Source organism: Rhincodon typus, chromosome 5 (genome assembly GCF_021869965.1).
Source record: "Rhincodon typus isolate 14 chromosome 5, sRhiTyp1.1, whole genome shotgun sequence".
Taxonomy (NCBI): Eukaryota; Metazoa; Chordata; class Chondrichthyes; order Orectolobiformes; family Rhincodontidae; genus Rhincodon; species Rhincodon typus.
The window spans coordinates 61,352,867-61,370,293 of NC_063336.1; the positions used below are offsets into that span (position 1 = coordinate 61,352,867).

At 40.8% G+C, this 17,427-nt stretch overlaps 1 protein-coding gene across 2 annotated transcripts in view; it reads left to right on the forward strand.

Annotated features, from left to right (window-relative positions):
* Window positions 1–3,326: 3,326 nt before the first annotated feature.
* The window catches only part of LOC109917510 (protein LEG1 homolog), a 38,222-nt gene continuing 24,121 nt past the window's right edge, over window positions 3,327–17,427 (forward strand). Inside the window, exons 1-2 of one of the 2 annotated variants that reach the window (XM_048597246.1) lie at window positions 3,330–3,734; window positions 14,453–14,539. In XM_048597246.1, coding sequence (XP_048453203.1) covers window positions 3,407–3,734; window positions 14,453–14,539 — 415 coding nt within the window. In that variant the 5' untranslated portion in view covers window positions 3,330–3,406. Of the gene's footprint in view, window positions 3,735–14,452; window positions 14,540–17,427 lie in introns of both variants that reach the window. The other variant, XM_048597247.1, reaches the window with a different exon arrangement.

Consider the following 17,427-nt stretch of genomic DNA (forward strand, 5'->3'; position numbering starts at 1 on the left):
CAATGTGCATTTAGGTAGAGAACTATCAAAATTGGACTTTAGCCAGTCATTGCAAATTGGAAATACAAATAATTGGAAACCAACAAAGGATTTCAGAATGTGCAACCAACCATGATCATAGAAAGTAATTCCTGATCCTGGTGTTACACTGATAAGGAACACAAACCAACCCTGACCAAAGTATGGCATGCTTGAAGACTGGGAGAAAAAAACATTCCAATTTTGATGATTGTACAGTGATGCAGAGTGACAGGAACCAGCAGCGAGACAGTCAAGTTTTCAAACAAGTTCAACAGAGAACACTGCTTGCCTCTCCGGACAGTTATATGACCATCAAAACAAAACAAATTGTCAAACCTCCAAAGTGTCACATTGAAGTTTGAAATGCCCATTTTGTCAACTGTGTTTTAAATGTTTATACATTTATAAATTTGACAACATATACAATCATAGTATAAGTTTTAAACCTTACAAAAAGGGGGATGTTGTGTTAGGTCTCATAGATAGTATGTCAGGATACCTTTAAGAGACGCGTTTATGACATCATCACTGTATTATACAATGTGACTGGAATGTTTCATAAAGATCCAGGATATTTGGTCGGCATGGATGAGTTGGGCTGAAGGGTCTGTTTCCACACTACACATCTCTATGACTCTATGACTCTTGCTCCATCTTAACTCGGATCTTGTAAAGCATGGCATGCAATTGGAAGGATGTTTCTATGTTCTTTTTTGTTTATATTCTTTCATGGGAAATGTGCATCACTTTTATCCAGCTGATGCATTGTGTTCAAATCTAGACACTACATTTGAGAAAAGCTGTGAATTATAGTAGGCAGAGGATATTTACTTGAATTATACCAGGAATTAAAGACTTTAGTTACGAGGAGAGATGAGAGATATTGTTATGCATCTTCATGAATGATTGGTGTGCTGTACATTGGCCTGAATAATTTAATGACATGATAATGGCGTAATTTTTATCTGTAAGACATTTGTAAAATAATTAAACATGAGGATAAACATTATGAATTTACATTACCATGCATGTGGAGAATTCAAATGCAAAACTCAGTTAGTCATGAAGGATTTTCTTTCCAACATGTAATAAATTGATTAAATAATATTAATTTTTAATTTACCAAACAATTCAGTTGTTGCCCTTGAAACTAACCCCACGGAGTTAAATTTACGTCATTGCCAGTGGGAGAAATAGCAGCTGTTTGATTTCAGACACCACCTTAATCTGCCTCACCTGTAACAGTGAACTGGTTTCAATTGTAAGAAAGGGAAAAATTAAGGTCATTCAGAGTGATAACAAGAAAATTAATAATAAGAGATAAATTACATTAAAGAAATATTAACTACACCACAGATACAAAGAAAAATATTGAGAAACACCTCCACACATTGAGAACAGCTGTTAGTCTAAAGAATAATTAGGCAATTTGTCTTTACATTATATGTCATTCAATCTCCTCTCTCTCATATATGCAGAAATTTGGATTATTTATCATAAAATAAAATTATTTCAGCAGTTCATTGAGGAATCAGTTTAGAATATAGAGGATTTTAGAAACATTTGATATACACCGTTTCGTAATATCATATACACATTTCGTGATACATACCCAAAAGACGTGCATTTTGTAAATATGTGTCCCTTCCTTTAGTGTATTTCTGAATAAAATCTTGACATTACTGAAGGATATTTGGCTATAGCCTTGTAGAATATAATTAACAACAAATAAAAGAAACTAAATAAGATATTCTTTCACATTTGGGATTTTTGAGCTCTTTAATGTCAGGGATCTACAGAGAGGAGCAAAATACTTTTTCACTTGGACCATGAAGGAAAGATCTAATATTGCTAAATGTGGTATAAAGCTCTTCTTATTTTGAAGAAGCTCCTCTGAAGCTACCTCTTGACTTATGGAAGTTCCATTCCTTACCTCTCAGTCAGTTATAATTGCTTTGCAAGGCAAAGGTGTGAGAATGCAGAAGGCAACATGAATATTGAAAACCTTGGATAGACAGTTGAGCAACATACTACTGCCAAGGGTTATTCTTTAATGGTGTTAAAGAAAAGTTTGATTGGGTGAAGGGTGATGGCTACCGCATACTTCTCAGAGTTTGACCCTGAGTAATATGGCCATGACTTGAGCCACGGTCATTGAAATCTGTTTAGTTTTGTGTGGTTTCTTTGACGACATACTGGCAGACATTTTTTTACCAAGCCCCCGTTACTGCGCTATACAGCCACAGATTAGCGATGATGTACACCTTTAAAAAAGTGCCAGGATGACTAAAAGAAGTTCTGTAACTCATACTGTTTAACAAGGGCCAAATGTTTCAAAACTAGGAGATACAGCAAGCGTAGAAACATGATTTTAGCAACAAGTGTACTACTGAAGGGTTTCTATCCTGTTTTGTGCTACATTCTTGCTTTCTATTCATACACCTTAAGGGGTCTTGTGGTGCAGTAATAGTGTCGCTACCTTTGGGCAAGAAGGCCGCGGCAAAAATCCCACCTGCTCCAGAGGTGTGTTGTAACGTGTCTGAACAGCTTGATTAAAATGACTACGACTGTAGGGTACAGGATTCGTTGCAGTGTCATTTTATACAAACTATTACACACCACTCAGGCTCAGTATTATGGAGTCTTTCCTTAGTCATGTCACGTTTATCTTTCTAATAGTCTTTAATATAATCCATGCATAGGGTCTTGTCACAAGTACTATTCTTTACACATTGACTTCACCCCTCTCCATGTACCTGTCTGAGCATGAATCCAACCTTGGTGCCATATTCAAACCTGAGATGAGCTTCTGAACACACATATCTGCTTTATCAACAAAGTCATCTATTCCACCTTATAATATCGGCTGCTTTGGATACATAGGGACATTGGATTCAATACTGAAGGGAGAGGCTCCACCCCAGGCCTTATCTTCATCAAACTGTTGTTGTATGAAAAATTATCCGACAAAGACAAATGTTCAGCCAAACATAGCATTGCGATAGCCCTCAGGTAAGTGGATGACTTTTCTTGTTACAGTTCAATAAGATAAAACTATAAAATAGCTACTTCCCTATAAAATGTTGATTCTTGTAGTGCATTGTATTCTATATTAAATTGTTTTCATGTAATAGATTGCTCTTTCTTGTACTAGTAAAGTACCTGATTTTCTGAACTTTGCCTTCAGCATGGACTGTCTTGTTAAGATGTCATAGCTGAATTGATTTGTTGTTAATTATGTTGTCACATGAGTGAGTTTGAAACTTATAAATGACACTGGGAAAAGAAACACTTGTGAAACTGATGATAATTCATGGCAAACATGCAGAGGAGACCATGGAGCTTATAAAAAGACAATTGAACACTTTTTGTGAAGATATTCGAAATGGCATGGCTTATTCCAGTTTGCAAAGCATCTGCCATTGCATTCCTTTCTGCATTACTAATACATTGTTCAAATGCAAATGGACAAGACAGTGTGAGAGAAACTGTAAATTATCCACCGCTATGGGATAATGTTCCTGACTCATTGGATAGTTTTGTTACCATTCATAACAAAACACTTATTAATCCTTGGAATTACCAGGAACGAATGGGAATGTATAAAATACTACTGAATGTCACAGCTAAGTACATGGAAAGTTTTGGACCCAGAAATACCGGAAATGTGTTGTGGGGTCTGCCATTGCAACATGGATGGCAGTTTAACACAGGTATGAGACTAACTGAATTCGTTCATGATATAATCTGTGCAAAGTTCATGTCATTTTGAGTACTGCTAATGGACTGTATGGGAACAAATGTTATTTAAAAGTGCAACTATATATAAACATAATAATACCAGGATAGTAGTCTTAAATCTATATGATCATCTGATGCGGAGATAGTAGGAACTGCTATCCCTGAAGAAGGGTCTAGGCCCGAAACATCAGCTTTCCTGCTCCTCTGATGCTGCTTGGCCTGCTGTGTTCATCCAGCTCTACACCTTGTTATCTCAGATCATCTGATGCGGTATGTATATTATCCATGCATAAGGTTTGAGGTGTTATTGTCTATCCATCACCAGCAGGAATCATTTTTTTCCATGGGTCTGAAAAAGCTCATAAGGATGTTTTGGGATCTAGAGGCTTGTCATGTGGAACATCTGGATTTGTATTATACATTTGAACAATGTCTTGTTCTTTTTGCCACTCTTCCTTTTCCTCTTCTTTATTTTGTCATTGAGATTTCCCACAGACTCTGACTGCATCTAGTTTGGTCCAGGACCAGAGGTTGTTGTCAATGCATTTTTTGATTGTTTTCCTGCACATCCTGGAACTTATGAACGTATAAAATAGAAACAAAAGCATTCCCTCAAACCTACTTTGGCATTCAATAAATTCATGGATGATTCTGTCACTAACCAAGAATCTGTTCACTTCTGCCTTCTGTGCCTAATACATCTGCCCTGACTGAGCTAGGTGAAGACATTCTGATTTGGGAGCTTGAAATCTGACTTCCAAACTGTGTGACCAAACCAATGAAGTTGATATCAGATGTGTATAGCCTTGACTCTTGTGGAACCTGTTTGTGAGAGTTCAGTGATGTTGGTTCATTTGTCCTGTCACTTGATATTTTAGATTTTCTACAAGCAGCACTGGTGGTACGACCCCAGTATTATGAGGTGCCTCTTGTGCATTGACAATGTTTCAGCCCCGTAATATAAGGAAGGGACCATGAGCTTGTGGTAAATCAAGAAATTGGTTTCAATTTTGAAGCTGTGATCTTCAAACACCCACTTCCTTATGTGGCCAAAGGCTGCCGTAGCAAATTTCAGGTAATGCTGAATTTCTTTGTCAGTGTTCTTTTGGGTTAATTACCAAGGTACTGGAAGTGTTCCACATTTTCCAGGCATTAAATATGAAATCTAACAAATGGGGCTGAGGTACATGCATTTAGAACATAGAACAAAGAACTGTACAGCACAGTACAGGCCCTTCGGCCCACGATGTCGTGCCGAACTTTTACCCTAAACCTAAGGTCTATCTAACCTCCATCCCTACCTTATACATCATCCATATGCCTATCTAATAGCCGCTTAAATGCCCCTAATGAGGTCGATTCCACTACCCTCTCCGGCAATGTATTCCATGCCCCTACCACTCTCTGAGTAAAGAACCTACCTCTGACGTCTCCCCTATATCTACCTCCACTTACTTTAAAACTATGCCCCCTCGTAATGGCCACCTCCACCCTAGGAAAATGTCTCTGGCTATCCACTCTATCTACACCTCTGATCATTTTGTACAGTTCTATCAAGTCACCTCTCATCCTTTGTCGTTCTAAAGAGAAAAGCCTGAGCTCTCTCAACCTTTCCTCGTAAGACCTTCCCTCCATTCCAGGCAACGTCCTGGTAAATCTCCTCTGCACTTTTTCCACCGCTTCCACATCTTTCCTGTAATGAGGCGACAAGAACTGGATGCAATACTCCAGATGTGGCCGAACCAGGCTTTTGTATAGCTGGAGCATAACTTCACGGCTCTTGAATTCAATCCCTCTATTAATGAAAGTTAACACACTGTACGCCTTCTAACAACTCTATCCACCTGGGTGGCAGCTTTCAGGGAACTGTGGACATGAACCCCGAGATCCCTCTGGTCCTCCATGCTGCCAAGAATCTTTCCCTGTATTCTGCTTTCAAGTTTGTCCTTCCAAAATGAATCACCTCACACTTTTCAGGGTTAAACTCCACCTGCCACTTCTCAGCCAAGTCTGCATTCTATCAATGTCCCTTTGTAACCTAGAACAGCCCTCCGCACTATCTACAACTCGACCCACCTTCGTATCGTCCGCGAACTTACTAATCCACCCTTCCACTCCTACATCCAAATCATTTACAAAAATCACAAATAGAAGAGGACCCAGAACAGATCTTCATAACTGAGCACCATGATGAATATTTTCCATCCACTATCACCCTTTGTCTTCTAAGGGTCAGCCAATTCTGAATCCAATCTGCCACATTTCCCACTATTCATGCCTCCTTACTTTCTGCATGAGCCTACCATGGGGAACCTTATCAAACACCTTACTTAAATCCATGAATACCACATCCACTGCTCTACTTTCATCCGCTTGTTTGGTCACCTCTTCAAAGAATTCAATAAGGTTTGTGAGGCATGATCTACCCCTCACAAATCCATGCTGACTATCATGAATCAAACTGTGCCTATTCAAGTGATCATAAATCCTATCCCTCAGAGCCCTTTCCAATAATTTGCCACCACTCAAGTGAGACTAACTGGCCTGTAATTTCCGAGGTTATCCCTATTCCCTTTTTTGAACAAGGGAATGACGTTTGCCTCTCTCCAATCTTCTGGCACTATACCCGTGGACATTGAGGACGAAAAGATCATCGCCAAAGGCCCTGCGATCTCTTCCCTCACTTCCCATAGAATCCTTGGATAAATTCCATCAGGCCTGGGGGACTTATTTGAATTTGTTTTGTTTATTCATTAACAGGATGAGGGCATCACTGGCCAGGCAACATTTACAACATTGCCCAGAGGGCAGTTAAGAGTTAACCACTTTACTGTGGGTCTGAAGTCACATGTAGGCCAGACCAGGTAAGGATGTCCTTCCCTATAGGATATTAGTGAACCAGATGGGTTTTTCCTGACAATTGGCAATGTATTCAAGGTCATCGTTAGATTCTTAATTCCAGATATTTTTATTGAATTCAAATTCCACCACCTGCTGTGGCAGGATTTGAACCCTGGTCCCCAGAACATTTTCTGGGTCTCTGGATTAACAGTCCAGCAATAATACCACTAGGCCATTGCCTCCCCCTGGATGGAGGACTTTGGTTTTCTGAATGTTGAATATAAGTTCCACCTTCACGTGTGCTTCAGCATATGGTTCAAATAAGGAGTGCAGCATGGCATGCCAGGAGCAACATCAGGAGTCCCTAAAAATGAGGTGACAACCTAGTGAAACTATAATACAGGACTACCTGTGTGACAAACAGCATAAGGAGCATGTGATAAACAATGCTAAAATTCTACAACCCAAAAATCAGATCTAAGCCCCGCAGTCCTGATACTTTCAGTCATGAATGATTGTGGACAATTAAACAATTCACTGGAGGAAGATGAGGCAAATATTACATGATGGGCAAGCCTAGCACATCTGCACAAGGGATAAGGCTGAAGCATTTGCAATAACCTCTTTTCAGAAGTCCCAAGTGTGCGCTCCATCTCGGCATCCTCTGGAGTTCTAAGTGTCACAGATTTTAGCCAATTCAATCCATTCCATGTGATATCAGTAAACAGCTGAAGGCACTGCAGATTGCAAAGATAAGGGCCCTAACAACATTCCAGAAAAAGTACTGAAGACACGCTCCAAAACATGCTACGCCCCTAGGCAAGCTGTTCCAGTATTGCTACAATACTGGTATCTACCCAAAAATGTGAAGAAAAAGAACTGAACTCTAAACGTGAGGTGAGATTCATTACCCTTGACCACAAGGCCACAAGTGACCTAATGTGGCATCTAGGAGCTCTAGCAAAAATAAAGGTCAACTGGAATTGGCGGGGGGTGGGGAACTGTCCTCTAGCTGAATTCATACCCATAACATAGGAAGATGGTTGTGGTTGTTGGAGTTCAGTCGTTTCAGCTCCAAGGCATCCCTGCAGGGGTTCCTCAGGACAGTGTCCCAGGTCCAACAATCTTCAGCTGCTTCATCAGCAACCTTCCCTCCATCATAAGGTCAGAAGTAGAAGTGTCTGTCGATGATTACACAATATTTAGTGCCATTCGCAAAGCTGCAGATACTGAATCAGCCTGTGTGAAAATGCAGTAGGACCTGGATAAGATCTAGTCTTGGATTCATAAGTGGCAAATAACATTTACACTACAAATGTCAGATAAAGATCGATTCCAATAAGAGAGAATGCATCTACTATCCCTTGGCATTGCTATTGCTGAATTCTGCACTGTCAAAATCCTGGGGATTACTGTTGACCAGGAACAGCAATGGACTTACCTTATAAATATTATGACTACAAGGATGGATCAGAGGCTAGGAATCCTGCAGCAAGTAACCCATCCACTGACTCCCCCAAATTCTGTCCATCATCTACAAGGCACAAATCAAGAGTCTAATGGAATCCGCCCCTATTGCCTGGATGAGTGCAGCTCCAGCAATACTCAATAAGCTTAAGACCATCCAAGACAAAGCAGACACTTGACAAGGACCTCATCCAATGACATTCACTCCCTCCGTCACTAATGGTCAACAGCAAGAGTGTGTACCATCCACAAGATGCACTGCAGAAATTCACCATTAGCCAGCATCTTCCATACCCATGACCGTTTCCATCTAGAAGGTCAAGAGCATAGATGTATAGGAACACCACCACCTGAAATTCCCACATGCCATCTGGACTTGGAAATGATTCACCATTCTTTCACTGTCACTGGGTCAAAACCCTGGAAATTCCTCACCAACAACATTTTGGGTGTACCTACACCAAATGGACTGCAGTAATTCAGATAGACTGCCCATCACCACCTTTGGTCGTTCCTATCTTACTGGAGAACCATCATTTTGTTAGAGATCAATGACTGAAGTTGGATAGTTTTAGAGTTTAATTGGAATCATCAGAGTTTAGATAGTTTACCAATAGTTTAATAAATAAAGTTGCAGTCCTCTAGGAGGCTGGTATCTGATCAGGTGTAATACTGCAGCTTGGAAAATTGAAAAATTTGTTGAGGTGATAACATCCTGTTGATTCCTGTCTTTGCATCAATGGGTTTTGTAATTGATCTATTGGTAAGGATCATCACACTCACATCATCATGAAATAGGTGAAAAATTGTGGTGAATTTTGGAGAACATCCATAATTGAGCAGAAGCTGCTGGAGTGATTCATGATTTACAGATTCGAAGGACTTGGTCAAGTTGAAAAATACCATGTAAGGGATTTACTGCTGTCTGCAAGATTTTTTGTCTCGTTGGCAAGATGTGAAAATTATGTTAGCTGTGCCTCCTGATGGCCTGAACCCACATTGCGTTTCAGAGTGTGGCTCTTCAATAAGCGTAATGAGTCTTTTCAGAAGGCTTTTTTAAAAATCATTTGGGGGATGTGGTCGTCGCTGGCTGGCCAGCATTTATTACCTGTCCCTAGTTGTTCCTGAGAAGATGGTGGTGAGCTGCTTTCTTGAACCGCTGCAGTTCACCTGCTATGAGTTGTTATAATGTCCTTAGGGACAATATTCTAGGATTTTGACCCAGCTAAAATAAAGTAACTACAATATATTTCCAAGTGAGGATGGTGAGTGAGTGGCTTGCAGAAGAACTTGAATGTGGTGGTGTTCCCATTTATCTGCTGCCCTTGTCCTTCAAGATGGAAGGGATCATGGATGTGGAAGGTGCTGTCTGAGAATCTTTGGTGAATTTCTGCAATGCGTCTTGCAGATAGTACACACTACTGCTACTGAGCTTCAGTGGTGGAGGGAGTGGATATTTGTGGATATGATGCTATCAAATAGGCTGCTTTGTCCTGGATGGGGTCAAACTTCTTAATTGTTGTTGGAGCTGCACTCATCCAGGCAAGTGAGAAGTATTTCATCACTTGTGTCTTGTAGATGATGGACAGGCTTGGGGAATCAGGAGTTAAGTTACTCGCCATAGTTTTCAAAACCTCTGAACTGTTCTTGTAGTCACTCTGTTTATAAGGTGAGTCCAGGTGAGTACTGGCCAATGGTAACCCCAAGGATGTTGATAGTGAGGTAATTCAGTGATGGTAACACTATTGAACCAAAAGGGGTGGTTGTTAGATTGTACTTTATTGGTGATGGTCACAGCCTGGCATTTGTGTGGCACGAATGTTACTTGCCACTTGTCAGCCCAAGCTTGGATATTTCCACATTTTGTTGCATTCGCCTGCTTTAGTAACTCAGGAGTTGCGAATGGTGCTGAACATTATTGAATCATCTGCAAAGATCCCCACTTCTGACCTTATGATGGAGGAAAGGTCATTGATGAAAGAGCTGAAGATGGTTGGAACCAAGACATTACCCTGAAGAACTCTTGCAGCCAAGTACTGGAGCTGAGATGACTGACCTCCAACAACCACAACCATCTTCCTATGTGCTAGTATGACTCCAACCAGTGGGGAGTTTGCCCCTGATACCCATTGATTCCAGTTTTGCTAGGGCTCCTTGATGCTACACTGGGTCAAGTGCAGCCTAGGTATCAAGGGCTTTCGCTCTCACCTTACCTATGGTATTCAGCTCCTTTGAACCAAAGCTGTAATGATGTCAGGAGCTGAGTGGCCCTAGGGGAACCCAAACTGGCTTCAGTGAGCAAGTTGTTGCTGAGCAGATGCTGCTTGATAGCACTGTTGATGACACTTTCCATCTCTTTACTATCAAGAGTAGACTACTGGTGTTGTAATTGGCCGGGTTGGATTTGTCCTGCTTTTTATGTACAGGACATACTTGGGCAATTTTCCACATTGCCAGTCAGATACCAGTGTTGTAACTATACTGAAGGAGCTTGGCTAGGGGAGTGGCAAGTTCTAAAGCACAAGTCTTCAGAACTATTGCTAGAATGTTGTCAGGGCCCAGAGCCTTCGCAGGATCCAGTGTCTCCAAAGGTTTCTTGATATCAGGTGGAGCGAATCAAATTGGTTGAACTCTGGTATCTGCACTGCTGGGGACCACTGGAGGATGTCAAATGGATCATCCACTCAGTAGTTCTGGATGTAGATTGCTGCGAATGCTTCAGCCTTATTTTTAGCACTTAAGTACGGGGCTCTTCCATCATTGAAGATGAGGATATTCGATGGGCCAAGTGGCCTTCTTCCACACTGTAAGGATTTTATAATTTGTGGAGCCTCCTCCTCCACTGAGTTGCGTAATTGTCCACCACCATTCACAACTGGGTGTGGCAGGACCGCAGAGCTTCGATCTAGTCCATTAGTTGTGGAATCACTTAACTCTGTCTATCACTTGCTGCTTATGCTGATTGGTGTGCAAGTAGTCCTGTTTGGTAGCTTCACCAGTTTTGACACCTCATTTTCAGGTATACCTGGTGCTACTCCTGGCATGCCCGCTCTCCATTGAGCCAGGGTTGATCCCCTGGCTTGATGGTGATGGTAGAGTTGGGGATATGCCAGACCATGCTGTTGCAGATTGTGCTGGATTGCAATTCTGCTGCTGTTGATGGCCCACAGCTCCTCAGAGATGCCCAATCATGAGTTGTTAGATCTGTTTGAATTCTGTCCCATTAAGCACAGTGATAGTGCCACACAACATGATGGAGTTATTTTCAATGCAAGTCATAGAATCCCTACAGTGTGGAAGCAGGCCATTCAGCCCATCGAGTCAACACCGACCCTCTGAACAGCATCCCACCCAGACCCATCCACCCCCACCTCACCCTAGTCGCCCTAGCCCTGCATTTCCCATGGCTAGTCCACCTAGCCTGCACATCTCTGGACACTATGGACAATTTAGTATGACACTGCACATCTTTGGACTGTGGGAGGAAACTGGGGCACCTGCAGGAAACCCACACAAACACAAAGAGAATGTGCAAACTCCATACAGTCGCCCAAGGGTGGAATCGAACCTGGGTCCCTGGCACTGTGAGGCAGTAGCGCTAACCAGTGAACCACTGTGCTGCCCACCTTGAAGGCGGGACTTCCTCTCCACAAGGACTGTGCTGTGTTCACTCTTACTGATCCTGTCATGGATAAATGCATCTGCAACTAATAGATTGGTAAGGATGAGGTCAAATATGTTTTTCCCTCTTGTTGGTTCCCTCACCACCTTCTGCAGGCCCAGTCTAGCAGCTATGTCCTATAGGTCCTGACCAGCTCAATCAGTATGCTGCTGCCGAGCCACTTTTGGTGGTGGACATTGAAATCCCCCACCCAAAGTACATTTTATGCCCTTGCCCTCCTTAGTTTGTGTAATGATTTTTCCTGCGATGAAGAGCAGGAAGGTGTCTCGATAATTTCCACAGTGGGATTTGTTTTCTTTCTTGAAGATTGTTACAACCACAGTGTCCTTGACATTGTTCAGAACTCCTTTTCATTCCAGATTTTTAGGATGAGAGCATGGATATGTAATGTTAGTTCCTCACTCTGTATTTAAATATTTTAGCAGAGATTTCATTGTCTCCTGCCATATGTTAATCTTCATTTATCTGATGGCTTTCATTACCTCATTAAGAATTTGCTAAGATCTGAGCTCATCTCTAACTGATTGCTAAGGGTTGGAATTGAAGACTCTCATCGACTGTGATTCTTTTTAATTGAAAAGGTCTTTAAAAGCTCCCTGCAATAGATGTTGACAGCGTCCTTTTCCATGATCTGATTTCCCACATGCTTAGATCTCAGAGAGTTCTAGAGTGCACAGAATTCATAGAATCCCTACAGTGTGGAAACAGGCCCTTCGGCTCAACAAGTCCACACCAAACCTCAGAGCAACCCACCGAGACCCATTCCCCTGTAACCCACCTAATTTACATATCCCTGAACACGATAGGCAATTTAGCATGGCCAATCCACCTAACCTGCACATCTTTGGACTGTGGAAGGAAACTGGAGTCCCCGGAGGAAACCCAAGGAGCTACAGATTTCATTCATGTAAGCTGGATGTTATATTTCCTTTGCCTTGAACACCACCCGTTCTTCATGTTACAGATGCTCCTTTGTCACACTGTCTTTGTTCATAAGTCACTTTTTTTTGCTTTATGAAGCCATTATGTTTTGAAGTGTTGGAAGTCTTATAGGTGGGGTGTCTGGATTCAGTAAAGGCACCATTCTTGTCCTATCCAATGATCAAACACACAAGCATATGCACACATACTTTGTCATCAGGAAACAATAGCTAATAATAGCATGTGACATTTCTGAAAGAGGAGTCTTGCAGTACAGTAATACTGTCCCTCCCTCTAGGTCTTGTACCCCATCTACAACAGAGATGTGTCATAACACAGCTGACATGGTTGATTAAACATATCTGTGACACTTCTGATTGCTTTTTGCTTTGTAATGATCTCAAATGCAGCATCACCTCTGGTATCTCAGCTGATATCAATAAAATTAATGTATGTGAGAATCCCTGAGATTGTTCCCTAATAAAATTCTCTCTCTCCTCCCTATGAATAAGCCTTTTGATCTGATTTGCTGCTACCCAGATTTCCTCGTGAAGCATGTAAAGAATCTAAGCACCATTTCTCATCCACAACTCTATATATTAAAACTAAAGAACAAAATATCACTATGCTATGTTTTTCCTTTGTAATTTTTATTTATGTTCAGCATACCTCTGTTGCAGTGGTCCTGTAGCTAGGTAGGTTTATCTGGTTAGTTTCCTAAAAATGCTATAGACAAACTGAAGGTCAACACTGATGTTTTTCTTTATGGTTTAATATCATCCAAATTAGAGCAGTCATGTGTTACACAAACAAATGTCAACATATACTATTAAACCAGGATAATGTTGATTTCAAAAATTTATTAAGTAATAGTTTATTTGTTTTTAATTACACCATAACACTTTGAATCATGCAGAGTTCCTTTACAACTTATCAATTGGAACAGTAGTCTCATTTACTAAATTTGAAACAAACACAGAATTTGCAAGAGAATCTTAGCAGAACAGAAGAGTCTGAAGAAGAGAAACACCAGACTCAAAACATTAACTGTCCATCTCTTTCTACAGGTGCAGCCAGACCTACTGAGTTTCTCTAGAATTTTCTGCATCTGTTTCAGATTTCCAGCATCCACAGTATTTTGCTTTAATTTACTAAATTTGTTTCGTGTGCTCAATGAAAATGTAAAACTATTCACTGCAACACACAGCACTTTTAAGAAAGTAACTAGATGAACCCAACCTAGCTATAGGACCACTGCAACAGGTGTGCACTGAAAACCAAATAAAAATTACAAAGGAAAAACATAGCATGGTGGTATGTTGCTCTTAAGTGTTAATATATAGACAGGTGGGATGAGAACTGGTGCTCAGAATTCTTCACATGCTGAATTCCCAATGGAATCTGGGTAGCTGCAAATCAGGTCAAAAGGCTTATTTGTAAGGAGAAGAGCGGGAATTTTGTTAGTGAGCAATCTTAGGAGTGCTCATATATCTTGTAACAAATAGTTTCAAAGCAGGAGTGACAGACCTAAGAAGAGTTTGTCAGCCTTTGTATAAAATATTGCATAGGGAACAAAAACAAGAAAATAGCAATTATTTAAAAGCAAAAACTCACAAAATTGGGAATATGTTCTTATTATCATTGCAATCAGTTTGTAAAAACATTCATTTGATTTCTGAGAGGTTTGAATATCATTTTGTTACAATGACCTTGATAATATTAAGTAGAATTGGATAATAGTACATTGGGGAGCATAACCAGTTTGGCTTGTCATTCCAGGTAGATTAGCAGATCCATCCAATGGGACATCTTGTGGCCAGAAAACTGTTGACCCAATGTGTATTTCGCCAACAAGTTGGTGGTCCTGTGAGTAGTGACATTTCTTGAATTAGCAAATGTGTATAAAAGTATTGTTTTATCACACTCCTTGACCATATTTGTCAATATAATTCAGACTAACTGTACTGCAGGCATCAGTTAAGAGGTAGCTAACCCTACCCTAGTCATTTCGGTGGAAAGAGCATAACTGGAGAAAAATTAAGTATGAAATCACTGGAAAGCAGGTAGGTGACTGGTTAAAATAAAATAGAATGGAATTAGTTTTATTGTCATGTAACCAAATGAGTTATTGAAAAGTTTACAAGTCACCACTTATTGCTCCATCTTAGGTACAAAGGTACCTAGGTACAGATTCTTAATTAGAAATTCTTAGGAAAAAAAATTAGAAGAATAATGAAATAAAAAGTTCAGAATAACAGTCCTACCAACCTAGTCCTCGTTGGCACCTAGCCTCTAGCCCATGCCGGGCCTTGACTCCAGACTGTGCCAAGCTTCACGTTGAGGCTGTCGAGGTTGGGAGACCACTCTGGAATCATCTTGAGGCTGGAAGTCCATGCTGAGACCACTCCAGGCTGATGAGAGATCGCTGCTACAGGCCGCTGAGAGACTGCCATGCCAGTTCCACGCTGAGGCCAAGAGTCCGAGTCTGCACTGAGGCTGGGAGTTCTTAACATCGCTGAGAACAAAGAAGGTAAAAAACACTAAAGAGAAAAAAAGACAGGGAGAAAAAACCAAAAGAAATGGACTGAATAGACAGGCTCTGACTGAGGAGTCCTACTCCATTGCCATCTTGGATCATGAAACTTGGCTGTTTGGCAAGTATCTGGTAATTGACTAAGGTATTATAATTGACTAAGGTATATTAGATTCCAAAGGCTTAAAAGAATACTAGAACTGCTGCTAGCGTAAAGGAAATTAATAAAAATAAAGGAAACTAAAGAACTGAATAAAATAAGTAAGTAGTTAATTAAAACACATTATGGCTTTTAGGACACATGGTGCGTCGCATGTGCAGCATGTGGGAACTTCTGGATTCCAATGTAATCCACGGCAAACATATCTGCAGTAAGTGTTTGCACCCCAAGTAGCTTTGGCTCAGAGTTTATGAACTGGAGGCTGGACTGAAAACTCACTGAAGCATTAGGAGAACTTATTTCACTTATTTCAGGAAGAAGTCACACCACATAGCATAAGGTCTTCTGATTTGGTCACTGATCAGGGATAGGAAAATGTGACTGCATGTGAGGCAGGGGTTCAGGAAGTCTACACAGGACTGGAGAGGAACTTACAATGGGAGAGAGAAGATCTAATTGTTATGGTCCATGAGGGTACCAATAAAATAGGTAGGACAAGGAAAAAGTTCTGCACAGGTGGTAAGAGGAGCTTAGCGCCAGATTAAAGAGTCACATCCCAGAGGTAGTAATTTCCAGATTACTACTGATTTATGAGCAAATTGACATCGGGCAAGTAAGATTCAAGAAATGAATACAAGATTCAAAGATTAGTGTAGAGAAGTAGATTCTGGTGCATTTGGCACTGACACCACGGCTGGAAAAGAAAAGGCTGTAACATTGGAAGGATCTACATCTGGATTGTGCTGTGGCCATTGCTCTAGTGAGCTGCATCACTAGGAAAGCAGAAAGGAAGCTAAAAAGCAGGGGCAAGGGATCAAATTTGGGAAGATATGGTGAATCCAAGAGTAACAATAAGGCAGGAGAGAAAGTATATGCAAAATGACAAAAGGCCAAGAGGGAATGGAGTAAGTTATCTGATACGGCTAGAGGTTACAAAAATAATAAAGGACAAAATTAAAGGCTCTTTTATATAACATTCCTATAACATGCATATAACATTCAAAGCAAAATGGACCATTTGGACCAGAGGGGAGGTGATGGCCTAATGGTATTATTGCTGGACTGTTAAATGAGATGAGAAATGATAAGGGCAAGAAGTAACTTGTAGGAGTGGTGTTCATGCTCCTTAACAGTAACTATGTGGTAGGATGGAGTATAAAGGAAGAAATAATGGGAGCCTGTCAGGAAGCTACTGCAAAATTCACAGGGAAATTTTATCCATACATAGACTAGAAAAATCAAATGGGCAAAGGTAGCTGAGATGGGAAGTTCAGAATAGTTTCCTGGGGGAGCACAAACCACCTCATTTTCCTTTTTTGCTTATCCCTCCTAAATGTTGAATATCTTTTAATATTCAGTCCAATCTTGGGCATGCTGCAGGCACATCTTCATAATGACAATTAAGCTTTATTTCTGCTAGTGGCATCAATTCATCCATATTGTTGCTAATGCTGCAGATTGCCTCTCCCGTGGCATGTGGGACTTGTGGTCACTTCATGCGATCTATATGAATATATGAGCAGGAGGTGTGTCTGGATACCGAAAATTGGCTTCTTTGTTTCAGAACTCAAGTTGTTGCTGGTGTCATTGTGGTGCATCTGCAAGGCTGAGTTGGATGGATTACACATTCAGAGAGTGGTCACTTTGTAGGTTTAGTACCTGCAGGTAGATGGGAATGGATGGCTGCCAGACAGTCAAGACAACCAGACAGGTAGTGCAAGAGTTGCCAATGTCCCACTCAAGAATAGTTTTCCATTCTGGATACTGTAAATGGCAATGGTTCCTCAATGTTAAAAATTGCAGGGTGTTCAGGAAAGATAGGATATGAAGAATTAAGGGCAGAGTGGTGATCTTTGTTAATGAAAGCATTGCAGTACTGGGGGAAGAGGATGTCTCAGCGGATTCAAGGACTGAATCCATTTCACTAGAGCTAAGGAACAAGGGGGATGCAATTTACAGACCACCTACTCAAGGGAAGAAGGAGAGGAACAAATCTGCAACCAAATTACAGGATGGTGCAAGTATTGGAGGATTAAATTACTTAAAAGAAGATGAATTAAT